Raw genomic sequence first — 26,752 nt, 5'->3', positions numbered from 1 at the left:
CTATAGGCCATTTTCCAAATGCTGGGGAAGAAAAGCAACATCATATTCCTTTCCCTACTGTCTCTTCTCTTCCAGTATTTTGTTATTGCTGCTGCTGCTGCTGTTGTTAACAAGTACAAATAACAATGTTACATTATTTGGCTGCCTTGGCTTTTTAGGAAATCTGCAAATTATGAATAATCTCTGTTCTTGAGCATTAAAAAATAAACAACAACAACAAAACCCAACCCAACAAAAAATCAAACCCCAAACAAGCAAATAAAACATTCAGCTTGGTTATCTGTTAATTGCTCTGGTTTTTTCACGGCCTGAAGAAGGCCCCAAGGCTAACATGCCACTTATGAGCTAACTTCTACTTGTAGTATGTGTCTTACAAGCCTGTCTCCCTATTCTCTTTTCATTTTCTTGGCTATTTGCTGATGCAACACAACTGTAGAGTTGACTTCTTTGGGGGCTGTTGTGTGGGAGATACCAAGGTCAGAACTTTTTTCTGGTTTTTTTATATATATATATATATTTTTTTTTTTTTTTTTAAGTTACGGGAGTAAGGAATTAAGCCTTCCAAAAAACTTTAATTTGTCTGATAAAGGACAAGTAGGTTTGGGTGTTTTTCTGTGATTTTTGGAACAGAGAGGCTGTAGAAGCCAAGGCATAGCAAGACAGTGATGTACGTCGACTCCTTTGTGTAGGATAGACAGAACTGAAGTTTAGATCCAAGCAGAGCACTCTCCTGAGCCCTCAGCCCAGCAAACAATGTGCCTTACCAGGACTGGTTCCATAGAAGTCGGTCTGTAGCAGCTGCAGGTAGAAGTCAAGTTAAATACTAGTACCATTTAGTCCTAAAGAATTGATTTAATTATTGCTGTACAACAAAAAGTGTAGAATAGGGCAGGTTTTCAGGCATAGAGATTGTCAGAATATTAAACTATTAGGGAAGTGTTGTTCTTTGGGACTTTGGGAAGAGTACTTAAAAAATTCAGAAGAGAGTTACTGCCAGCAAGTTTTCATTTATTAATTGCATATATTTACAGCTCAGATACCGTGGTTATGCTGTTAATTCCAAAGACAGAGCCATTCAGTAACCTGTCATTTTGCACCAAAAATATTTTTTGTCCTCTTCTGTTTGTGATTAAGCATATAACTTCTAATATATCCCTGTTTATGGGAATATATTTTCTAACAAATGCTGCTGAAAAGTGAGTATGAATGAGTTGCAGTCTTCCCTTAACCTTTTCTCTCTTTTTTTTCTTCCTTTCATTAATGGACTGTCCTACCAGGTGCTGTGTACTGGTCACTACGTGTACCAGCTGGGGAGCGTATGTGAAATGAAAATTGAGATGTTGATGACTTGAAGCAAACTGGTTCATGAGCAGAACCTTCCCTTCTCGTTTTACTCTTCTTCTAGATGCTTGTGTGAAAGCAGAGGAGGAAAAAATGAAATTTTCTTCACACTTCATTCAGTGAAACACTGTAACTGTGCAAGTACCATTGGGGGGAGGGAGGAGAAGAGAGAGAGTGTGTGTGCGTGTGCACGTGCATACACACACACAGGAGTAGAAAAATGGAAAATTCCGTGTCATCACATCTTACGAAGCTGTATTCCATTGCTTTAATACATACCAAAGCATAAAAGCAATGCCAGGTATTAAGAGACTTAATAACATTAATGTTTTGCATCTCACTTTGAAAAATACCACTTATTTTAAACGTAACAGCTTTTGTGAATAATTGTGAAAATTAGTTTTCCTGTCTTTATTGCTGAAAGCTGACTGGATTATATGATTTGGGGTCTTTTTGATTAGTTGGAAATATGCTTTTTCCTGTATTATGCAAACAAAATCTGTTTTTGCACAGATTTACATTAAGGCCATAACATACAAACTCTATAGAAAGCACAGTGTTTGTTTGCTGGTTTTTGTAAAATGCAGCAGATCTAGTGCAGCTGTCAATTTTTAATGCTGCGGAAGTGCAGTGTGGAGGTTCACTGTGTGCTGGGACACGCGCACTTTGCAGGCTACAGCTCGTTACTAAAGATGATTCTATCTCCGTTGTGGAACTCTGTGGATCTCGTTTTGCTCACTTGTGGTTTTGAGATTTTGCCTTTGTGACATGGAGGTCTGCATGGTTTTTCAGTAAGGTAACGTGGACTTACACAGTTGATACTGAGAGATGCAACACAAGTTTTTAGCCCTTGAAAAGTGGAGGTTTGTACATTATGTTAACTGAGGTCTGTTGAGGAGAACTACATGTATGTGTGTGTATGTATACATAAAGAAAGCTATTTTACCAATAACCTAACATTTGCTACCATTTGACTGAGCTCAGAATTTGCATTGAAACATGGGTGCAGCAAGGCTAGGGAACAAAATCCGGCCAGGCCAAATGGAGTTAATTCCTGTAATTGAGACTCAGAGCCTTGTATTCGTAATGTTAGTGTCAGCTGCCTTTCGTGAAGACAAGTAAATTATGTGCCCTGTAGAACAGAGATGATTTTCCACTGAAAGGTAGTTTGTGAGATCCAAAGCCAAATTTAATGTAAATCTCCCTCACCTTTGTAGTCCTCATCATCTTTCCCTGCCTAAAATACCCTCCAACTTGTGAAGTGCTTTGAACGGTAGTTTCTGTTAAAGAAATGCATTAAGAAATTATTTTTATATGCATATATATAGACACACACACAGATGCTAATGCTGTGGAGGTGAGAAGACATCTGCCTGATAGCTCTGAGCTGTCATAGTTGGATTTGAATTAACACCGTTTCTGTAGTAAGTTGTCTTGTGTTTTACTCCTGTTTTGAAGAGCTTGTCTTCATTATTAGCCCAAGAAGTCTGGCTGTATAGTCCAATAGTTACTTTACCCCTTTAAAATAGGATTAGATTGAAGTCATTGTCTTCATATTTAGCAGGCCTCCTTAAAGACAAGCAACCCAAGAAAGAGCCAGAGCAAGTTTTTTCTTCCTATTTAATTTGACCCATCAAATTAAAAAGTTATTGCAGTTACTCTTGATAAAAGTATAACTGGGATGGGGGAGGGAAGTTAAAATAAAATTAATCTTTGTGAACTGTTTGTGACTTCTTCTCCTATACAGCATCTCTCAATGGATAGGACTGATAAACCTATGCATTTTTTTTTCATTTTAAGATGTTAATGGCTTCAGTTTGTCTGAGGTTTTTTTTTTTTTCTCTGAAGAACATATTTTGTTAAGGAATGAAATACTGGCAGTCATTCCAAAATTTTGGTAATACTTTAAGAGGTATTTACCTTACCTTAGAAATAATGCTGAATTCAAATTTTGGGAAGTATCATGATTTAAACAGTCCAAGTAAATTGTATTTTGCACTTAGTTGGTTAGTGCATGTTTAACCAAGGTATTCCCATTCTTCCTCTGGTAAGGTAAGTGCGAATTAATCAATGTAACCAGTTTTAGTAGTCATTCATTCCTTCTCCTAAGGCAAAAGTTAAAATAGTTGTTTTATCTCAAATGTCAAAGTGACTTAACCTTTCAGACTGTGTTTTCCAAGACTGAAAGGCTGGCTTTTCAGTAAGAGGCTTCCTGGACACAGACTCTGTCCAACAAAGAGTGTAGTCTTCACACCCCTCCCCCTTCTTGGCATGTGTTTTGGGCTCTGTTAGCTTGTAATAGCAGCACCAAAGCCTCGGGGTGCCATTGTTGCTCTGGCCCAGCTCAGTAAGGGAAACAAGTGACAGGTGCAGGAACTGTGCTGCACCTGGAATCCTCTGCTTCCCAGCTAACGTCTGCACTGAAACAGGTCCCCTGCTCATAAAAGGTATTATTTTATATATGTGTGTGTATACATATCAATATCAGTATTTGGGTGGTTGGCTTATTAGGGACATATCTGAGGGAAGAATATTGAGTGCTTTAGGGCTCAAGTTCATGTTCTTGCATTCTGGGACCAAATGTGCATGTGCAGAAGTCCTATCTTGAGGTGCCATTTCAGAAACACCTGTGAAGTCTAGTCCCACTTATGTCTCTTCCAAAGCAACGTAGCATGCTGAAAGTAAACAAAAAGAGCCAAGTTAAGTTGTAGATATCTTTGCTGCAGGATGTTACAGATGCCAAAAAAGTACATGGGTTCAAAATAAAGATTGGACAAATTAGTGAAAGAAAACTCCATCAAATGGTATTTAGTACAAAGATGTGTGACCTCTGGTTCAGCATATCTTAAATTACAAATCACTGAAGATTGGGAATATATCTTAAATGGATGTATATAGCCAAATAAACCACATTTTTTAGCTTGGTGGGTGGCTGAACTTCTGAGTGAACCCATATGGAAGCACAGAAAGCCAGAAAATTTTATTTCCTCAGCAGTATCTGCAGAGGAACAAAACAAACATGACCCTGTTTCAGGTTGCTCTGCCCAGTATTCTGGATTACTTGCTTGAGCTGAAAAGTGGGCCTCTGCTAAGTTTGCTCAGGTTGCACTTGTTCTCCCTCTCTGCCTGGAACTCACAAGTAGAGATTTTCTCCATGCTAATTCTCCCCACCCTCTGGGGATCGTTGAAGGATCCATGCAGTCTCTTCTCTGGCTGAGGAGTAGGTCCTTCAGTGAAATGTCAGTATCAGCTTTACCTTCTGGATTACTTATCTGTTACAGCCAGTGTCCACCTACCCTCTCTGTTATTTTTACAAAGAAGCTGATAGTTGTCTTCATGCCTATATAATCTTGGCCAAGAGGAAAGGAGAGATCCAGGGCCTTGTGGTGGACCATTAATTAAGTACTTTTCAGGACAAGGTAACTTCTAGGACACGAGCTAAGTTTTCCCCTGAGGCCATGTCAGAACACCATTTGAATCTCCGCAGCTTATCTACTCACGTTCTCCTCTAAGGGCTTGAGGCTTCCTTTTGTGTCTTGCATGTTTTGTGATCAAGACCAAAAAAAAAAAAAAAAAATCTCTCTGGAGGACTCCCTCTGCTTTCTGGATCTGTGAATAGAAACTCTTAGTGCCTAGTGCTCTCAACACTGACTGTCACTAGTTAAGTGATGCTGTGAGGGTCAGTTAGGACAGTGGAAGGCATGTGATGACCCAGGCATGTTCCACCATAGCTTGGGCAATGCCAGTACATTTTCTCTCTCTCAAGTTTTTTTCAACCTATTACCGAGAGGGTTTTTTTCATATTTTTACCAAGCTGTGCACCTTGTTGGAGCCTGACTGATTGATGCTGGTTTGGGGAGAGCAGAGCTTCCATCTTCCATGGACTCTGGAATCCTCCTTTAGGTAAGTGGTATTTTGTGGGAAGTACAAATTGGAGCTTACATGGAGAGGCATTGAAAGGAGATGGAAAGGTTATTTACTTGTAGCCGTTCTGCCTCCAAGGTGTGTTATTCTGCTATATTTTCACAAACCATCCTGTTATCCCTGTCCTTGGAGTCCCTTAGAAAAAAATTTCTCAGGTTAGGAACGGAAGGGGAGGAGCACGTGCAATTGATTGTGTAGCTGCATGCAGGGGATGTGGAGGGGGTCATGTTTGTTTCCCTACTCTGCAGATACTGCTGAGAAAGTAAAATTCTTAGGCTTTCTGTGCTTGTATATGGTTTTGCTCATGATGAGAATGTACACATAGACGATATTTATACAAGAACAGTTACCTATAACTGTAAAATACAGTTAAAAACAATTATTGAAGAATTTTATGCTTGAACATTTTCAAATAAAAGCCATGTTTATGAAAGGTTGTGGGAAACCTAATGAAGGATATTTCATTCTGATGGAATAAATTAGCTTTGTTACAGGTTTCTTGTTTCAAAAATTGGTCCCATTGTGCTATGGAGCATGTAGAGCTCTGTTTGTAAATCTCTTGATGCATGGTAGAAGATGAGAACTTTGGTAGGTTGTTGAATCGCTAAGCTGAAACTTCTTTGGCTTTCCTCGTATTGATTTGGGTGCCTGGCTTTTGTACAGTATTAAAGCAATTCCAGTTTTCTAGTCCCTGAAAAAGACTCAGCTTCCTCAAATGACCGTGAATTCTCACTTTTGCCTGTATCTACCATAATAGGTTTCTTTCAGAGAAACCTTACTAGGGAGTTTGTATAGTCTATATAAGGATTTTCCTTGCATACAGTGGCTTGGTGTGATCAGCAAGTAAATTGTTTCTCTTTTGGGGGTGTTTCCTACCCCCATGTGAACAGTGGTGATGCCACCAGTTCAAACTAGGGAGAAAAAGGGAAATATCCAGGAGCAGTGGCAATTCATCTCAATGTTCTTCTCTAAAAGTGCCCAAGGTTGTATCTGCCTAACCTATCTACTGCTTGTTTGCTGGTCATTCATTACTAAGGAGTTTTAAGATACTTAAACTGAATTGTAAATAACCCATTTTGGTATTGTTCTCATGTTTCTTCTTTACCCATGACTTTATTGGAAGTACGTTTTCAATGTTCTGTATGGTGAAATAAGCATCTTAGGTTTTTTTCTTCAAGAATTGTTGTCCAGTCTGTTAGTTATTAGTTCCTCCACTAGAAGCAGCACCATGCCTTTCAGTTTTCTTCTGATATGGGTTGCATTTGGAGGACTGCGTTAACTGGCTTAGTCTCCTGTTTCAATCTTGCTTTATTAAGTTGATGATATTGGGACTGACACTCTGCTAATGACAATTTCATTTAGTGGTAAAAGGAAGGGAATGGAAGGCAGCACTCCTCTAATCATGCAGGGATTCATCTGGGCTGGCTCCTTTCACATGTTCTGTATTTTCATACATTTTAAGAGGATTGGACCAGTATGTCAAATATTTATGCATATATACCTTATTTTCCCTTTCAAGTGTTAGTTCTACAGTGTGGAAGGAGATGTGAAGAATTCCTATGGGGCAGTACAGGCTGTCTTAGAACTTTTTAAAAGCATTTCTCAGGGCTTTGTGATTGTGTGGGTTAAATGTTGCTATTGGATCTTGGAAGATTTGGAAGTAGAGATTTAGTTACCAACAAAGGAATTTTCTGGCTTTTCTAGAGTTTTGGAAAGCTCATTTTCAAGGAGTTGGGGTCACTTTCTGTTTAACAAGCCCTGAAAGGGATGGCATTTGGTTTTTTATGCTTTGTATCTCGTAATGGTCTTGTTGGCAGTTCTAGAAAATCATACATATGAAGCATTAGTGTTTTCATTTGAAAAGGTCGTAAGCCAATATAGTCTACATATTAGATGTTTGTTTTTTTCAAGTATAAACAGACCATTTGCTTTCTGTACATGAGCTATAGCTGCATGATTTTTCAATTGTTACTGCCCACATAGTACAAGACTGCAAAAAATATCTTCTGCTGTATTTGAAGTCACATCTGCTGCTTACAAGTCATTCTATCTGAACTTATACTTGTCCATATTAAAGTACTGATAAAGTGCAGGTGTTCTTTTCCAAAAGATGGTGGCCATTCATTTGTGGTTTTCCCCCCTACATTAGAGAAGCTTACTAGGTTTTTCTTCCTCTGTGTCTTTCAGTTCCTGAAGCCTTTTTTTTTTTTCCCTTTTCTTTTCTTCCTTCCTCCTGGCCCTTAACACTGACCATTAGTTGAGTTAGTTTTAGGGAGCCTGCAGAGGCATACAAAGTGACAGATCATCATTCCTATAGGGCTTCCCAAAGCTCTTATGCGGAAAGCAAGTACAGTGGGTGAGATTCTGCACTGTGCCTTTAAGGGCTTGTCATCAAAGAGCAGCATTCTTAGCAAGTTAACTACCATGAGGTAATATGATGAGGATGAGATAATTTGGGTTTTTCAAACAATTTAGCAGGTCAAGGTAACCCTTAGGTTCCTCTAAGGATTTCAAATTTTGTTAAATCATTTGAGAACTACACGATTGTGGCTAGAAATTTTACCTCATGTTGGCCATCCCGAACACAGTGCACAACTCGCCCTTGCTTGCCGCCTTCCCTGACTGCAGTAGGGCCGAGATAGGATTCCTGGAAGAAACCCATAAATTGTCTCCTGCAATCTATATGCCTAGGAGGCCTGCTATAACAAGAAGGAGCTCTAGTACTTTTAAAGCCACTGCAGTTGATTTCTCCCTACATAAAGGGCCTAGATCAAGCTAAAGGTATTACCTAATGATTACGCAGGGCACTGGGTTCACCTTTTTTTGGTGAACACAGCAGAAGGAGCGATTGTTGCTGCTGCCCTGTTTGGGGATAAGGCAGAGGCAGAAGCCTCTGGGAAGCCTGGCTGCCGGCTCCCCAGGCGTTTGACTTGGGAGTTGCTTCAGGGTTTTCATGGGAGGGTAGAGGGGAAGAGGAGATGAGGATGGAACAGGGACTGAATTTTTGTTTCTTGGATGATTTAAGAAAACGAAACAACAACAACAAAACCCTTCAGCCTCCACATTCCAGTGCTTGTAGGGGGGCATTTTTTAGCTCTTGTAAAATGGAGGGGGAGGGATGTGAGAATAATGATCCAAGTACCTACTACAGGTTCACAAACTAGAAGATGTATAAGAAGAATCCGAAGTTGTTTCCTAAAAGTTCCAGGTTTTGTAAAGCTTTTTTCCTTGTTTTGAGCCCAAACACAGGATTTTTGAGTGCTTCCGCTTGGTAAAACTGACTCCAGTTCTGGCAGAAGGCAAGAAACATGATTATTTTTGGCATTTCTTGAGAATCTTTTTTTCCTCTGTTTCTAATACAACTCTTTAGAGCCACCCCTGTGCCTCTCAAACTTAGAGAAAAGTTCATTTCAAATTGTGGGGAAAACAGCCCTTGTACAGTTAGAAATAACAGTTAAATTAGATTCAGTGTCGTATATATGCACATGCAGTCCTTACCCAGTTTGTCTCTTCTCCTCTTTAAAGCAGAGGTGATTTTTATTTTTCTTCAATTCCTTTGTGGGAAAATGTGTATTAAGTGTGATTAATATGGCCAAATGTTTTGGGTCAGTCCTGACAATTTGTAAATGTGGGCTTTGTTTTCTGTTTGGGTGGGAGTTTATATTAATTTTTTCCACAGCAATAACTGGAACCAATCTAAGTATCAGATTCAAATAGAGCTTTTTTAATGCAATTGTCATGTAGCTTCTGTAGCACCATTGCCCAATAAATGTATTTTCCCTTTCTAGTCTCTCCATATTTAATTGTGCCAGTATTTGGTTGTAACCACTTATCTTTTTGTTTCAGATACAACCAGAATTTTCAAACCTAGGTCAAATTTAGATATGCAATGGCCTAATTTTCAGAGATGTGAAATTAATTGAAAATGTGAGTGCTTATCATTTCTGAAAATTAGGCCAATTATTTCAGTGACTAAATATGAACATAGGTATCTAATAGTAGGCAATCCAGTTTGAAAAATTCGTAACATTGTCTTTTATATCTTGGAATCAATTCCTTGGTTGTCTACGGTGGTCTCAAGTGTTAAACCTCAGTGAAATTAATTTGTTATGGCATGCGCACAGGAAAATGTTTGGACATTTTAAAAATAAACAGCTACAAAGGATTGAAGTTTTATCTGACACTTTGCAGTATCAGAACAAAGAGCACAAATGTTTCGTTTGTCTCCCACCTTTGCCTGTTACAGTCAATTAGGACTTTATTTACCGAACTTAGCAGAAGTCTTTCCATGTGCCTTTTACCTGGGTCTCCGCTTTCTTCCAGTCCTTGCCGGAGCCGCCGTAGTCCCACCCTCTGTCCTCCCTCTCAATCTTTCATCTCTAGTTATTAGGGGGTTTTATCGGGGGCGGGTAGAGCAGGGGAGCTGAAGGGCTGTGCTCGTTTTTAGCTTGAACACTTGATCTTGCCTGGCGTGTCTTTGTTGGCTCCCGGTTCGCTCTACAGCCTTTTAAGTTTTAATTCATTTCCGTGTGTTTTCACGACGCAGGTAGCACAGGCCTTACCAAATCTAACGTGAAGGCGAACCTGTGTGTCGAAAGCCCCTTCGGGCGAGGGGGGTGCGTGTGTGTGTGTGTGTGGAAAAGGCGGCGGTGGCTGAGGGGGGCGGCGGTTTGCTGCCGCGCGGGCCCTTGCCTCCCCCGCGCGGGCCCCTGCCTCCCGCCGCCGCCGCTCGCCGAGCCGGCCTGGCCTGTCAGCGCCGGCGTTAATCGTTCACCGGCACGGGAATTTATCCGTTTGTGTTGGTTGCCAGGGCCGGGTTTTTGAAAAGGGACTCGGGAAACGTGAGGGAGAGAGAAGGACAACCCCCTGCTCAGATGCGCTCATCCCCTGCAAAATGTTATCGCGTTGGAAATCTGCCGTCGCTTTAAATAATTGGAGTGGTTTAAATTAAGCGTTTACCTTTCGAGGGGCCGGCCCCCTCAGAGGGCGGCGGGGAAGCATTAGGGGACGCCCGTGAAAGGGAAAAGCGTCAAAATCCGCCCCGCAGGACCGAAAAGTGCGAGGACTTAAGTTAAGCGGGGCTCCCCCCCCCCCCAAATTGGCAGGATTAAAAGGGATTTTTGGCAGACGATGTGAGGCACCCCTCGGCAGTTCTGAGCCCCCGCGCAAGAGCCGCGCGACTACAAGGTTGAATTAAAAAAAAAAAAAACGAAAAAACAAAACCCCAACAACCGACAGCGAGAGGGGGATTGCGACACAGAGAGCCGCCCTGGGAAAGCGAGACCCAGCCGCTTCCCGGCCTGCCCCGCGCGGCCCGGCCCGGCCCGGCCCGCCCCTCCCCCGCCGGCTCCGGAGGCTCCGCTGCGGCGCGGCGCGGCCTGGCCTCTCCTCTCCTCCCCCCGCCGTTCCCGCTCCCCCTCCCCCGCACGTAGGCGCTTGGAAAAAAAAAGAAAAAAAAAAAAAAAGCCCTTCCAGCCTGACTAGAAAATCAGCCTTGTTTCCTCAGAAACCGCAGCTGCTGCGAGCAGAAAACACGTCAGGCTGGCCCTCCAACACGCACAGATGTGCCTTTGTAAATCCACATAAATGCTGAGGAGGATTGCGTGCTGAGGGCAAACACCCTCCCCGCGGAGGACGGGGCCGAGGCAAATGGCAGGCGGCTTCTCCTTGCCGAAGGCGCCCCCCCCCCCCCCCTTCGGCTTTTAGTGACCCTTGTTTAATTCCTCAGAGTGGCTTAAAGAGCAGCGAAACCTGCAGGCTGCCTAAATACGGAAACTTGGAAACTCGTGGAGAGAAGGCCGCTCCTCGCAGGCCAGCCTCGCCCCTGCCTGCGGGGCTGAGCGCCTTTGGGAGGCCCGGGGGGTCTGCTCGGCCTTTGGGGCTTTTGTTTTTTATCTTTTCTTTCCTTAGGTCGTGTGTTAAAGGAATAGGCAGCAAAGATACTGATCTTATTTCTGAGAGGACTTGGAAAGTGGGAGAAACACGGAGGAGGGAGTTTCTGCTGACCTCGGAGAAAGCTTAAAATAAAACGTTGCATTAAAATTTACTGTAAGGCAAGGAGCGTTGTTTATCATGCCCTCGCCGGCTGTAACTCCACCCTCAACTGCTTTTTCTCTGTTTCCATCTCCCTCTTTTCTCCCGTCCTCTTTCCCCACACTCGCGCTCGCTCTCTTTTTAATATAACTTTTCAGGCTGGATGAGTTGCAACTCGTTCTGCGTAATTAAAATGAGTGGATGATGGTTGAAAAGGGATGGAAAATAAGGCCGGGGGGGGGAGCAGGAGGAGGAGGAGGGCGGCGGGAGGAAGCCGAGCGGGCTGGGCCGCTGCTGCTGAAGCAGACAAAAACAGGTCTGGTCGCGCGGCGGCGGGGGAGGGGCGCGCGGGCCGCCATTGGCGCGCGGCGGGGCGCGGGCGCAGCTGCGGGAGCGGGGCGCAGGGCGGCAGTTGCTGCGCCGGCAGGCCGCCGCCATTTGTTTGCCCGCCGCGGCCCGGTGCGGGCTCCGCCGCCCCGGCTGGCGGGAAAGCCCGCTCGGGGCCTTTCGGGGGCTTTTTTTTTTCTTTTTTTTTTTTTCTTTTTTCCTTTCCTTTTTATTTTCAGCCACGCACAAACGAGGCTCGCAGAGCGACACCCACCCGCCCACCCCCCCAAACCTGGTGTTGTTTACTTCCTTCTCTTAACAATGGCTTTACAGAATTGTTTTACATTATTTTGGTACTTCCTGCAAATCTGCCCGAGATGGCTTACTTGGAAAAACATTTCTTCCCTTTAACAAAATCCAGCATATCCCGGAGAGTACGAGTTACATGCAGAAAGACCTAACCTACTTTAGTACTTATTTTTATTTGACAGTTTAGTTAAGAGGTGGCCCAACTGACTTTTTTTTTTTTTTTAAATCCACTCTTCTAGGGTATGGTTTTAGGGGCAGAGCTACAGTTGTCCCTGTAGCCGCAGCAGCCCGTAATCTGTGATCTGCAATTTGGGTTGCTTTTCACTTGGCATATAATTCTGTTTATATTAATAAAAGGCAGCTGAGCGAGTGAGCATGTAACTGTTGGGGTTATCTCCGATGCACAGGACGGGCTTGTAGGGAACCGGGCAAGTGGAGGAGAGGACATAACTGCGTAGGCATACGCACGTATCTTTGTTGCTTTGGTGGGGAGAGGCTCTGAACTAGGATACTAATTAACAAATATTTGAGAAGACAAAAGTTGCATGTTTAAAACTTCAAATGCATCTGATTAGACTTGAAGCTAGGACCAATGTTTCTTACGCTTGTTTATTTTTATGGTAAGTAAAAATAAAGGATTTGACAGTGATTTGGTAGATGTTCAAGCAGTTCTTGATTTCAGGAAGCTATTGCTTCCTAGTACGGAAACAAGTGTTCAAATTGAGCTCTACCAAATACACCTTGGTTTTTTTTTTCTTTCAGAAAAGACAAATGCAAACTAAAAAAAAAAAAAAACCACCAAAAACCGGGACTCTCCTTGCCTCCCCATGTGCTGTACTTCGCCGCCCCCCCCCCCCCCCCCCCCCGCCCTTAATGAGTAGGAGGGACAGAAGTTCTGACAGGGCAGGTACTGATTAGTTGCTGTCAGTCTGCACAGATTAACACCTATTTTTAGGTTTTTGAACCTCTTGAGTAATACTAGTTAAATTGGCACACGTTAATAAGTTGGGGTCCACAGAGCCTCTTAACTGTTCACTGTGAAATTTGAATTAAAGAGACAGTCTCACTTTGTCAAAATGATGGAAAACGTTTATATACCAAACATTTACTGCATGTCCGTGTTTGTGTGCATGCATGTACACACACAGACCATACATAGGTCTGGAAAACAAAAATTGAAATTAATTACTTCGGGCATGTTAACACAAACACCTGCAAAGTCAGAGGATCTTTTCAGAATAAATCTGCAGTGTAATAGGTTCTGAAAGGAAGCATCTTCTCTCTTCACTTTTAATACAAATGTTGCATTTAAAAATAAAGCTTAATCTTTGTTTTTTCATGCGTTTTCTCCCTGTCCTCCCCCCATTATATCATTACACTGTTACACTGACACCCACTGGTAAAAGTTGATCTGAGATCATGGTTGTAAATGGAGCCTCTTGATGAAGGGATAGCTATTAGTCAGGAATAAAAAATAAAATGAGGACCAAAGAATAGCTTCTTCCCCTTCGTCCCCCTGAAAAAAAAAAGCCTTGCAATGTTCTTCTTTTTTTCTTCTTTTTTTTTTTTTTTGAGGACTTTGTGTGTGGATGCTCCAAACGTAAGAAGGGAGGCTGCAGTGTTTTTCTCTAAAAATGTAACAGCATAGAAACAACCGCATTAGAAGCAGTTTATTTCAAGGCATTTATATGTTTGGGGACAGACAGACAACAGGCTGGCACAGAGGAGAACAGGAGAAAGTAATTAGTATGTTAGTAACTGCTGTGTTTAACACTGTTTCCCAGGTAAAATAACTCGAAGAAAACCAGAAATAGCAGTCATAGAAACACATTTGTGTGGGCACTGACCTGATTGTATCAAAGCGGAAATGAATGCCAGCGCCGTGCAAGTCTTATTTAGTCTGTTTACCATTTAATTCAAAGTTGTCAGTGGTCTTGAAAGCCACTTGTGTTGGAGAAACAAGGCTTATTTTATTGAAATCTACCACGGCACCAAAATCTTGTTTGTGAGAGTGTCGTTCCATAGCCCTGCCTAGCACAAGAACAATACCACGCAATTACACTGTTTCAGGCTCTGAAATAGGCTTTCTTCCAAGACACCCTCCCCTTATATTATTAGACGTGTTCCTATTAATGAAATGATTGATTGAAAATCTTCCTGTGTTTATGTTGTTTGGGCAGCAGTAGCTTGGATTTCCCCTGTCTAGACTAAAATTGTATCCAGTGGAGATGCATGGGACATCTGTTTGTAAACTCAGAGTGAGACATAACAAATGAGCTGCAGCAAAACCTGTCCATGACTGGCTTCTGTATGAATACAGTGATATATTCTTTGTTTTAAGGGAGAAGGGGAGCCTCAATAGAAATAAATACAGAAACAAAATGGACTCCACAAAACATAAAAGTGTTGAAAAGACCTGCCAGGGCTGCACAGTTCAGAAATTAAAACTCTAGCCTTTCACCTTTGAGACTGTAGTTCAAGTCTTTCTTTACATTCTGAGTAAAATGAGCTTGAAATTAGTATAAAAAGCAGTCTCTGGGGTTGCCAGCTTACTGTTATAATTGGTGCAGATACCGGAATTGGAAAACAGGGTGAGTGCTGCGGTTTAGTTCTTCAGGAAAAGTTACAAGAAAAATCTCTAGTCAGGTGCCTGCTGTATCCGATTCTAGGCTAACCCATGCAATATATATGTGCATAAAGAAGAAATCTTTACAAAAATGGTCACTGAAGTCGGGGATTTATACAAGGTTCTCGTGCCTGAACGTGTACTGCTGCACTGAATATTACCTTGTATGCACACCATTGTCCAGAAGTGCTAAGTTTAGAAAACTGCACAAGGCTGTTAGCAATTGATTTGTTTTGCTGGTTTACTTTGAATAATAATAAAAGCATGAATAGGGGGCTTATTTTGAAATTGAGACAGGCTGAAAAAAATGCTAGCTTGTATCCTGTAATTATCCAGAAGCACCCGTGTAGACCCAGAATAAAACTCACAGTACAGGCATAAAGCACAGTGAAGAATCAGAGTTTGTGAGGAGTTGGCGTGTCAATAGCCTGCCACATCCTTTCTCCTCTCCTTTTTCCCTGAGTGCTGTTCTTGTTCTGTTTGCATGAAGAAACTGCAGCAAACAAATGAGAAAAGGGGAGGGGGAAGAACATTTATAGTTCATATTGCAGTATTCAAATAAAATACTAAAAATGCTATAAACAGTTTTATAGTAATTGTTTATGGACTCTAGAATTTTTAATATTCCAACATGTAATTGAATTTTGAAGCCAAGATTCTGCAATTAATCAGGCTTTTATAAGTGAGCCACTATTTGCTAGAAGTAACTTTGAGAAGAATTTGGACTTAATTTTTTTTGTTGTTGTTTATGCGTATAGCAAAAAAGTGAAATGCTGAAGTGGTCTGCAAAACCATATATTGTGCACGTGCTTGGGTGAGCAAAAGTCCCAATTTGTATAAGTAGTTCAACCATTTGAGAAACCTAATTGTTTGATTCCTGTATGCAAATTTGGGCTTTGTGCACGTGACTCATGGAACGTGTGTTTTTGGAGGACATGTTTTCAGGGCTTGTGTTCGCTTTTCTCTATTACAATGGACAGAGAACTCAAGTAAAATGGAAAAAACCACAAACACTTTGTCAGTTTATCTAGGCTTTTATTATTATGTGCCCTACTTAGGACTGAAGTGACTTGTAGGAATGTTTGTATTTTTGCCTACCCCACTGAAATGTTCGGTGTAAAGCTGGACTAGATTTGAGAGCCGCTTTTTCCTTCAGTTCTGAGGAAGTGTATTGCTGTTGTGAGCTGGAAGAGTGTGGAGGAGTTACGGCACTGACTGGAGCACTTGTTCTTTCTCAGTAAACTCTTAAATCCTGATACCAGAAGGGTCAAAAACTGGCCAGCTGTGACATCTGAATAATTTTTAAAGCAGTTAATCCAGTCAGAGTGTTTATCAATCTTTGTACCTCATGGGGAGGGGATGAGGACGCAGCCTAAAATAATTCAAGAGTAAAGCTCAGGTCATTGGCAAAAATCGTTTAATTCAGCTGAGTCTTGTTCCACAGATTTACCTTTTCAAGGTACAGTGTGAAATACAGAACATTACCCAGGGGATTCCTCCTGTGTGGCTATTTGGCAGGTGTGTTGATACTTTGTTGTGCAAAGCATCCCTTCCAAACCTGTGCTCTGGATCTGACAATGCCCAGATGTTGTCAGTATCAGCCACCCTCTGTATATGGCATGATACCGATACGGGAGAAGGGGATGTCAGGAAGAGCTTTGTATCTAGTTGGGAAGGTAGGGACTGGGTTCTGAGAGCCTGTTAGGTCCCTGCTGGCAATTGCCTAGGCCATTTCCCCACGTAATTTACAGTTGCTTGGGCCACCATGGTTCTATTGTTGATCAAGTCACACTGCTATGGCAACAACATTAATTTAGCTGAGTATGCAATATCAGACATGCATTTAGTATGTTTTAATTATCTTCAGAGAAATATGTTTCAGCTTTTTTTTTTTTTGTATAAAGGTGTAGGCTTTCCTTGCTTTTAATTGTTGCTCATCTTCTTTCTGATCTGTTCCGATTGGTTGGGGTTTTTTCCCATTGAAGATAAAAATGGTCATTTTTCTGTTAACCAGTTTTCTCAAAATCATGCTTTCGAAAGTCCCGATTCACCAGTCTTACGAGGGAGGGTGGAGACGGGGAGCATAGGTATAATAAAGAATTGGTTTCTTCTCCTGACTCAGAACTAGGTTGCGAGCAAGTAGAACCATATACAATCTAGAAAAAAGTTAATAAGAACATAAGCTGTACGTAGGGTAGGTCTTCTGGTGATAAATTTTGTCTTGGTGTGACTTTTTTGCTTATTGGTGTTTTATTCTCAAAACGTACCACTTAGATAAAGCAAAAGGAAAAATGAAACAGTCCTTGTAGGGCAGGAGTTGAAAGTACTGTGGAGATTGTGCTATATTACAAAAAGGTGCTCAAAAAAGTGGAGTTCTTTTCCTGTTATTTTTGAGATTCAGCTAGGTTGTGTAAGTTAACTCCATTAAAAGTAGGAATAAAGAACATAGTTTACAGTTGGAATTGGTTGTGAGACACAGTAAAGGTTTTGAAGTTAAAACCATGTTTCTGAAACGGAGTGCTCCCTACACTGTGTGCCTCCTCACCTAAAAAATCTTTTTAACCCACATACCCAAAATAATGTTGTCTAAGGTGCAGGAAGCTTTTTCTCCTGAGCACAATAGGAATATGTTGAATCTTTTGAAAACAGTTTCTGTTTTTCAAACACCTTTTCTTTTTCAGCATAGATAATTAACGCCGCCTTCACAGTGCTTGGTGCCCTTGATACATCTGTTACCTTTGACAGATCCTTTCTGTTTGCCACCTCTTCCTAACATGCTTCCAATATTTTCAGCACAAAATAGCTTAGGATCTTTGATGTTGCTTGTATACGAACTCAATTAAATAAGAAAGCTGCTGACAGAATGGTGTAGAGTTGAAACTTGAAGCTTTGTTTCTGTAAAGATTTTGTACTTGGTCACTTATCTTCAATTTTTGCTGCAAATTGTTTGACTTCTTTTAGGCAAGACTGTTAAGACGTGCAGTTTTAGCTAGAACTGTATTTGTTTTCACTTCTACAGGTGGTATGTGCAGTAATTATGTAGAGGGGTAGGAAAAGGGAGCTGGGGAGTACTCTGCAGTTGTAGTCTTAAACAGCAAAAAACCCTCCCCGCTGGTGAGGGTGGCTTTAAAACATGCCTTTCTGGAATATTTAAAAGCATTATGGCACTGCAGCTGTTCAGCACCACCCCCTACTTGCTGGTGGATGGCATCTTGTATTTATGGTAAACGACCCGACTTTGTCTGAAAAGGGCTATTAGGGGGTATTCAGGTGGCCCCTGGGGTTGCTGAGCTGTGGCAGTGGAAACCTCCAGCCCTGCGAGTAGACGGTGGTGGCATTTTAAGCCTTTTTGGTGTTTTCCATAGCAGGGTCCCTCTACAGCCTAACAGGGTGACAGCGCATAAAGGTGGCTGCTGGAGAGACCCTTTGCAGTGGACTTTGGTAGACAAGGTTCTACGATTCCCACTTTTGGAAGTAGGGAATTAAAATGAAATCATGATGTTGGAATAAGAGAGTAAGAAATATAAATGGATTAGAAAAGGTGCGGACACAATACCTAAATAAAAGGTTTACCATGGCAGTAATTGTTACTGCTTATGTCGCATGGTATAATGACAGTTTTTCAGGATTTCCCATATATTAGAATGCATGAGGATGAAAGGTTGGAATTCTGTTTTTATAGTATCTACCACTCTTTTCTTAAGGGGAATTAAATAGCGACTGCTCTGAAATTTCGGTCTAAGTACAACAATCATTTTGATCTCTCCATTGTCAAATAAATATCAAAAGCTAATTTTCAGTACAGCTACTCTGTTTCATGCAGCGTTCTGGTGTGGAAGAACTAATTGTACGTTACAAGCTTTACATATATATATGAAAAACAGTATGACAGAAAAATACAAAAGAATTTGAAGTATGAATATATGTTTACAGAGGGAAAATATGTATATATATCTCTCTTTTACCTGTTTCATCTCCTAATGACAAGAGCAGATGAACATGTTGCTGTCATGAATTTGCTGCTGATCAGCTGTTTATATGGTACCTACAGCGGAGTAAGTTATCACAGAATTGTAACGGATGGGAGCGTGCTCACAGATAGGTCTCATAGGTTCCCCTGCAGTGAGCGTGCCCTGAGCAGAGATGTACACAATCTCAAATGTCAATTTATCAGGGATTTGTAATGGTTGTTTCCTGGTGCAGACCTAAGTATGTTTGTACCTTTCTGTCTTTTTGAGCTTACAGGAATTGCCCCATTGCCCACAACATTTTTCTCCCGAGTAATTCTGTTGTAAGTATTGCATCTCACAAGGCTGATGGTTATTGCCTTTAGTTAGCTAATATTTAGAGTTTAATTTTTTTGCTTCTTAGGGATTGGCCTTGTTCCCAGGATTTTGCAAAATATTTGCAATGGGAGACTAAACCAGCAGGTTAGTTAATAGCATGTCCAAGAACGTGTGTTCGGCACAATGTTAAAGATATGAATGATTTTTTGTTGTTGTTGTTGTTGTAAATCAGGTTCCCCCAAAACATTGGCATTTAAGAAAAAGTTTAAAAATATGAGCAGGACAGATCTGTTCCACTAAATAGCTTTTAAGAACATGAGGCATCGTTGTGTTTTATCTCGAACACTGGCTGACTAAGTACAGAGCTGCTTCAGCGAGCTGTGTCCTTGAGCCACTGTGTTGTCTGTACCTGCTAATAAGGAGAATGAGGAGAATTAATAAGCGATTTGAGCTGCAGCGTAGTTTCTTGAAACATCTTTTAAAACTTTTTTAACACAAAGTAGCAGACAAAGTTATTCTATTGTTTAAAACAAGATCATTTTATTACTTAATTTGTATTTTTTGAGCTAAAAGTTGTGTCTTCAAAAATTAACACTGATCTTTATTATTGCTAGATCTGGTGAGCTAAGAGATAAATGACTCATACCACAAAGAACAAACAAAATAAATGAAAGGGAAAGTCTAAGAAAATGTGGATGCCAGATTTAATTAATAATTGCCCTGAATTGGGTCACATTGTATCCAGTTTTTACACAGGTCAAGCTGTGAGGAGGTGGCATTTACTTGACCGAAAGGCCTTGAGTAAGTAGTCTCAATGGACTTTGTGTAGAAAGTGAGGAAATCTCAGCTGATCTATCCTTAATTCATGAGATTTATACTGTGTGACTGCCATGCCTTTATTTCAGGCATAGATTCAGGGTCATAACAAAGGTGTGTCTTCGGTGTATTTGTTCAAGGATTGCCCAGGGAACGTGCCCAGTCCTCGCTTGCTACAGACTTGAAACCTAGCCTGAAGTACATGCATGATTGCCATTAAAAATAAACAAAACTGGTGGCAGGTAGCAGAGAAAAAGGGAAGGAAGGGTTGTCGCAGTTACCAAAGTTTATTCCTGCAGTTCTGCATGCATTAAAAGCTGTGTATGCCCTCAGTAAGACCTTGAAGAATTGCCAGAAACTAGTGTGGGTCATGTAGGTTTGTCCCTGCTCCAACAAGGACAACCATCTTCTACAATTGCTGAATCCTAAATTACTTTAAAAGGAAGGCAAAGGGAGGAGATAGCACAGCTAGTTAGGCTGGATTTTGTAAAGATATGAATGACTATAGCCATATTCATCTTTGAAATAAACTTTCTAAGGACTTTGAAAAATGCAGACTGGTTTAACTTCTTGTCACCTTAGTTTAAAAAAGACAGGTTCAGAACTGGTGGTGTGTGGGCGGTTAGGCTGATGGGAAGACCTTAAAAGCTGAGAATCTGTGCTAGAAAAGGATTATGAGGGTATATCTGCACCAAGCACTACAGCATCCTCCGTGTTTCACACTATCCAGGCTACTTCCTGGAGACAGCAAGACCGGTGTGTGGAAATAGTAGTTGGAATTACGTTTGCATTGCTCTGCACCCCGACTAATGAGTCCCATTTATAAGTTGGTGGGACTACAAAGCCTCCCCCAACCTGCTACAAAGCCCTCTCTAAGTCAGAGGGCAAACGTGGGTACAAGAGCAAACAGTTTGATTATGAACTAGGCAGTGTGATGCGGTTTCTCTTATCACGATTGAGCAAGAAGTGCACCCCAACGGCGAGAAGGTGATTTGACAGTAATTCAGGAGACAGCACCTGTATTTCCTCATTCTTTTTGAATTTTGTTATCACAGAGAAGAGAGTCCTTTCTGATCTGATTGATCTTTACTGAACAGGGAAAACAAAAGTATTGCAAAATGCAAGTATTAACATATACTTTTTTTTTTTTTTGAGCATATTTTGGAAGTGCCAGAGGCATGCCTTTTTAGTAAGCAGGCAGTTGGCAAAAACCCTCCAGGTATCATAGAAGCCCTGTGCTGTAATTTTCCTAGAATAATAACGTCAAACAAATGACAGTAGAAAGCCTATAAAATTTGCAGCCAGCTGGGCAAATTCTTGTGTGTGACCCACGGAAACTCTTAAGTGCCCGTGCAGAATATTTTGTCTTGATCAGAGCTGCTCCAGTCTACTGCGTTTCTTGCCAGAGTAGCTGTAACCCCCTCACCTGCCAGCTGCAAATAGCGGCTCCATTAGATGAACTCTGAGGAGCTCCGATCCAAGTCTGAGAGCAGCATTAAGTGTGTGTTGTATTGGGAGTTTTTGCCTGGGTAGTTAAATGTAGATCGATGATCCTTTTCAGTATTAGTGTTAACAAGATATTATATGGGAATTGGCATGCATCAGAAATTATTATTAGTGCTTATTTTCAAATTCCCCCCCAAAAAGATGGAGAGGGCTTCTGTGACCCATGTCTTTTGCAAGTAAGTTATTTTGTCCTTGCGTACTTGCTGCTTCATATTCTGTTATTTGGATAACAGTCTGGGTATTAAGCATAGCTGTAATTTCTCCTGTTAACGGTATTCCACTTCCCGTGGCTCTTACTCAGCTCCGTCTAATCCTATCTCAAACAAAATCTTGATGAGACAAGAAGGAGCTGGAGCAAGCTGAGGACCGAATCAATGCCGAGTATGGCTTTGGAGAAGACCAAATTATAATTCCTTGTGTCATCTGATCACTAGGTTGTACAACTCTGTTCCGAAAAGGTATTGTTCAGCATTGCTCCTCAAGGTTTTGACCTATGTCTCAACTTCTTTTCTTTTTGACAGGGAGGTAAAAATGACTTTGTGCATGATTTACTGTAAGTCTCTTGGTTGCAATGCAGTATTGTTTGCAAATTGGAGCTGTACGAGTCCTTTATTGAAAAGCAAAACAAAAATACTGAGTGAGTCTCATTACTTCTGACAAAAAAGAGACTCAGGACTACTCCCCAACTTGTTTCAGGGTGCCCCACACGTTACTCATCAGGAATCCTCCAGGCCGATGTGAGCACATTTATGAATTCTTTCATCTCGTAAAATAAAAAAACTATTAAACGCTATTCTATTCTACTGTTAAATTATAGAATACTCCATGAGGAGTAGTGGTCTTGCCCACAGCTGCCCATTTTAGAGACCATGTAGGTTGTGCAGGGAGGTGGGAAGTTCGTCTTGTCACGTGTTGGGAAGGACCCGCAGAGTTTCTTGGCACCATCCCGGCTAGTGCCGGGGGGCTGCGCTCAGACCTGTCCCTGGTCCCTGGAGCACCTCAGCCGGGGGCAGGCAGCAGGGAGCAGTCTCTGGGAGGGGCGAAGTGCCCAGGCAGGACCTGCGTCCTCCAGCTGTGGGGCACTCCTGCTTACACCACTAATTGCATCTCACGTAATTGATCTGCAGCGTATGATTAATACACACACTCTAGAATACTGCCCCATCACTTACCCCTTACCACTTACAGTAGCCTTCTAGCCTAGAATTGCAGGATACTGTAGTGTGGTTTGGGTTGGTTTATTAGAAGTGAAAAGGCTGCTTGATTCTTTAGATAAACTGGAAAAACCACCAATGAACAGTGATTAAAAGTTGCTTTTACATAGAAATAAAATATGGGGCAAACAAGCCTATTCAACTGTAACACTGTACTGTGAGGAGTGGAGAGCAGACTGAAGCAAAGATTTGGAGCAGTACCTAGGGGAAAGCTACTGTATATGATACAGATATATATACACATGAAATCAACAGTGCTTCATTTAAGAACCAAGTCTGCTTTTTTAATGATACAGTGAATTTTTCACTGTAAAAGAAAAACGCTCCCCTGCCCAAGGTAGTATATTCACATATGTAAAGTCAGAACAGACAACTATAATAGGAAATGTTTAACTGCCACAAATAAGTATATAATGAGAAGTTCTTAATTAATATCTGATTATCTTGAAGCAATAATGAATCTCTTGTTCATTTTTTTGTTTATTGGAATGGAAGTGATGTATTTTGAAGATGATTAAGAGAAAGATGGTACTTGCCTGATTCATAAGGAAGTTTTCTGTTCTCCTTGGGTAATGCGGGTGCTGACTGAAGTACACTCTCATTCCCACTAGAGGGGGGTCCTCTCAGCCTAGGTTGTAATGCATTTTGGCTTTTTTTTTTTTTTTTTGAAACTCAGCATGAAGAAAACCTCACATTGTCCCACATCTTGTTTCAGTGCGTTATATTGTGTATCTTACGGTGTCAGCAGTTACTTGTCTCCTACTGATCTTAACTGCCTTTTATACAAAGAGGTGAAAACCAAAATGAATGGATTAACACACTACTACACTGGTAAACACAGTAGTAACAAAGAATACGGAGGATGTTCTATTGCATCATCTGCAAGGTGAGGGTAAGTATTTATGACAGAAGTGATGTGATCACTCTTGGAAAAACAGAAGTGGCATTATCAGACCTGTTCAATAACATTGTTTAATTAGAATTATTATCTACACCAACAACTGCTCTCCGAACCATTTTATTGTCTCTGCGAGCCTTACATTTCTAAGCATAAAAGAAAGTATTTCGATATGTAAAAGAGACTAAGAGTATGTTGCATCAGCTTAAACTTCTGCTTTACTTTTTGATGTCAGTTTGTTCTTCTTCTCAGTTTCTTGGTAAAAAGGAGGAGGATTGAGTTTTGTAAATGTGCTGGTTGTTGTGCCACGTTAATTTGTGCGTTTTGAAGCTATGGCAGTCGCGAGCATTCTCTTGGCCCTGAGCGAGAAGGAGCTGAATTAGCACAACTCATTTGTTGACAATACCACTGTAGTCTACAGTGAAGGTGCCCGCATGGTGAGGTGGCCTCTCCGCAGATGAGGCGGAGTGCGGAGCCCAAACAAAGGAGGCTCTGCCCCATCTGTCCTGGGTCAGTGCAGGAGTTGCGTGCCATCCGCGGTGTGCTCCTGCAGCTGGGAGCCTTTGAGGGAGCGCAGGGCAGAGGGCAGGCAGCTCCGGGCAGGCTCGGTGGGGCCGTTAGCCCAGCTGGGACCACTCGGGAAGGGGAGGAGGAGGAAGGGACGGCAGGGCAAGGGAGGCAGGGTGGACTGGGGCTGGATTCAAGGCGGGAATCGGAGAGGGGCCCGGTGACACAGGGAAGGCTCCGGTTTTCCTAATGAATCTCTAGAACATAAGTGTAGCAGAGTAATAAACATTAATGGGTCTGGAGGTAGCATCTAGGGTATGTGACTGGCACAATTACAGGGTGGAGAAAACTGTGTGAGTTTTGAACAAGATTGTTCAAGTTCTGGGGTCTGTCTAGTTACAATAGCTGGATGTTGTGCCAAAACAGTAAGTCTAGTGAAAATGAGCATTCACAGTTTAGATGGGTACCGCATTAACCCTAACCGGACTGCTTCTGATACAGGAATGACTTTTTTCAGAAGCCACTTGAGCACCTGAGTAGGGCGTTGTATTGTGATAGGCAGTCATACTGTTATTTCCAATCCAGTGGCTGATTATTCTCTTTTTGGCCCTGGGCAAGTCACTTAACCCTCTGTCTGTTTCTTCATCTGTGAGATATATTATGGATATTTATCAGTCTCACCAGGACTGATTGTTTAATATTTATAAAGTGCCTAAAGGATTAGAAGCTTAATATAAGTGGCTAATACATATCATTTTAGATTGATTTTATTTACTTGGATTCTTTTTTTCTACCTCCTATTGAATGAGATGCTATTTTGCAGCCTTTTACTGACATTTCTGATCAGCTGGACAGGTCACAATTGGGTAACTTCAGGTTCATTTTCTTCTTTTATTCCTAGTTCCTATAAATGCTTTATCTCCTTCCCCCTTTTTTTTCCCTCCCTTTTTTAATTTAGAGATGAAGAGATACCATATGTTGCTAGATCATGGCATAAATATATTTAAGTGCTGCCATCATTGTTAGTTTATCAGCCTTTCCATTATAAACCCTCTTGTTCAGGGGTTTATAACTCTGGCATTATAACGTGCTTCAGGCTGAAACTTGACATCCATTTTTTCCCTCTTGATTTGCTTTAAATCCTTCACTCTTCTTAAGTTAAACTGGAGATTAGATACATTAGTTATAGTTATACTAGTTGTATAAATTATAATGCAGCAGTAGGCATTTTAAATAGGATGTAAATCAGAGAAACAGAGAATTTCCTAGTTGTTAAACTGTGAGCCTGGGAGTAGAAATCTGGAATTCCTTTCCTGAGTGTGTCCCTGGCTTGGCACATGACTGCTAAGAAATTATTTAACCTCTTTCTGCCTCACTCTTCTGTCTGTATATTGGGATGATGACATTTACTACTTCACTGGTGTATTGGGAAGCTTAATTAATTAGAATTCATAAAAGCACCGAGATTCTCCGGTGAAAGGTGCTGAAGTGTGAAGTATTTTTAAGGAGTCTAATGAAAAATCGGCATGCCTGCTTTTCTGCGTCTGTTGCCTGTTGTCCCAGATGAGCGCGTATCAACTCTTAGAGCTGTGCGGTCTGTGGCAACCAGCAAGGAGTTTGATTTGGAGCACCACTAGATGACCTAGCAGCTTGCTTTCCTCAAGCTTTCAAACAATCACTGTATCTTGCAGCTGGCTAGTCTCGTCCTTTGCCTGGGGAGTTTGTGTTCCCTGAATTCTGTGGTTTTCGAAGAATTTGCTGCGCTCAAGATGGGATAGGAGCCTGCAAGCAACACCTCTGCTGCAGTTTCCCACTAGTGCTGTTAGAACACTTGGTGCTGGTGCAGGAGTATGCAGCCTGGTTAGAAGATAATGGGAGGGGAAGAGTTCAGATATTTCCAGCCTTATTTTACAGGGAGTTGTCGTGGCAGATCGTTCTGGTTGTGCTCAGGCAGCTTTTTGGCGTAGCCAAAACTCCATATGGACAACAATGTTCCAGCTGTAATACAGTAAATTTTGGGACACTGACAGATACTCTTTACGTCATTTAGGTTGAGAAACCTTGTTTGTGTCATGAGGGATGCTTTCCGAGTTTCCTCTCTTAAGGGTTTCTGTTGTCAGCTGTTAGTTCAGCATGTCCTATCATATGTAGGCTTCCTAGGGTTGACCCAGACTGGCATCTTCGTTTACAGATCTCTTTGCCTGGACTGTGGTGCTGTGCTCAGGAGAGAGAGGTTCTTGGTGGTGGCTAAATTTGAAATTATCTTTCTCCTTATAATTTCAGGTTGAAGTCTTGGCCTCCGAGGATGCTACATTTGGACACAAGGTGTGTAGTTTGATGCAGTTTTGTTACATAGGTCCCATCAATTTAAATTGTTGGATATGATGTCACAGAAGATGACAATTTTCAGCCTGAGAATTGAGGATCCTGTGACTTGCATCCATCAATTCAGAAACTTTCCCTTATGTGTGGTGATCTGAGAATGACACACAGGCTGGTTTAATCCTGTTATTTGGTATAAAACCTGTGAGCAAATTTTACTTCCAGAAGCCTGTGTGGAAACATGGAACATTAGCTTTGTAGTAACTTTTAAGATTGGACTTGCCCAAATGCTGGATTTGTTCTTGTTCCATAGATTTGCAGCTCAAAAATTGTACTTGGTACCTGCTTTGCAGTCTGCTGACTGAGCCACTTTGTTCATGGTCCTTTTTCACAGTGCATCTCAAGTAGAAAGTAGTAACGTTGAACAGCTGCATCACCCTGTGTTCAATTGTAGATCAATGTATGGCACACAGTACGCATGTTGGAGAGACCACTTTAGGCCTGCTCTGCTAAATGGATGGGCTGTATCCTAGTTATTGCTGTTTGGCCAGTGAGCATTACGGTGACGACCATGGTTTTAATTAAGCACTAATAGCAGATGATTTTAAGCAGGGCAGATTGTGTGTAGGCTATATCTAGTTCG

The 26,752-nt window shown here is 41.6% G+C and overlaps 1 protein-coding gene across 7 annotated transcripts in view; it reads left to right on the top strand.

Annotated features, from left to right (window-relative positions):
- ARID1B (AT-rich interaction domain 1B) overlaps positions 1-26,752 on the top strand; it is a 336,644-nt gene that overhangs the window by 160,486 nt on the left and 149,406 nt on the right. For 6 of the 7 annotated variants that reach the window (XM_052784650.1, XM_052784654.1, XM_052784652.1 and 3 more), the window contains exon 5: positions 26,071-26,112. The exons of the other annotated variant lie outside the window; for it this stretch is intronic. In XM_052784650.1, coding sequence (XP_052640610.1) covers positions 26,071-26,112 — 42 coding nt within the window. The remainder of the gene's footprint in view (positions 1-26,070; positions 26,113-26,752) is intronic. 7 annotated transcript variants of the gene reach the window in all.

The sequence above is a fragment of the Harpia harpyja genome, chromosome 4, assembly GCF_026419915.1.
Source record: "Harpia harpyja isolate bHarHar1 chromosome 4, bHarHar1 primary haplotype, whole genome shotgun sequence".
Classification (NCBI taxonomy): Eukaryota; Metazoa; Chordata; class Aves; order Accipitriformes; family Accipitridae; genus Harpia; species Harpia harpyja.
Note: the sequence above shows the minus strand (reverse complement) of the source record. Positions and strands in the feature narration are given on the sequence as shown.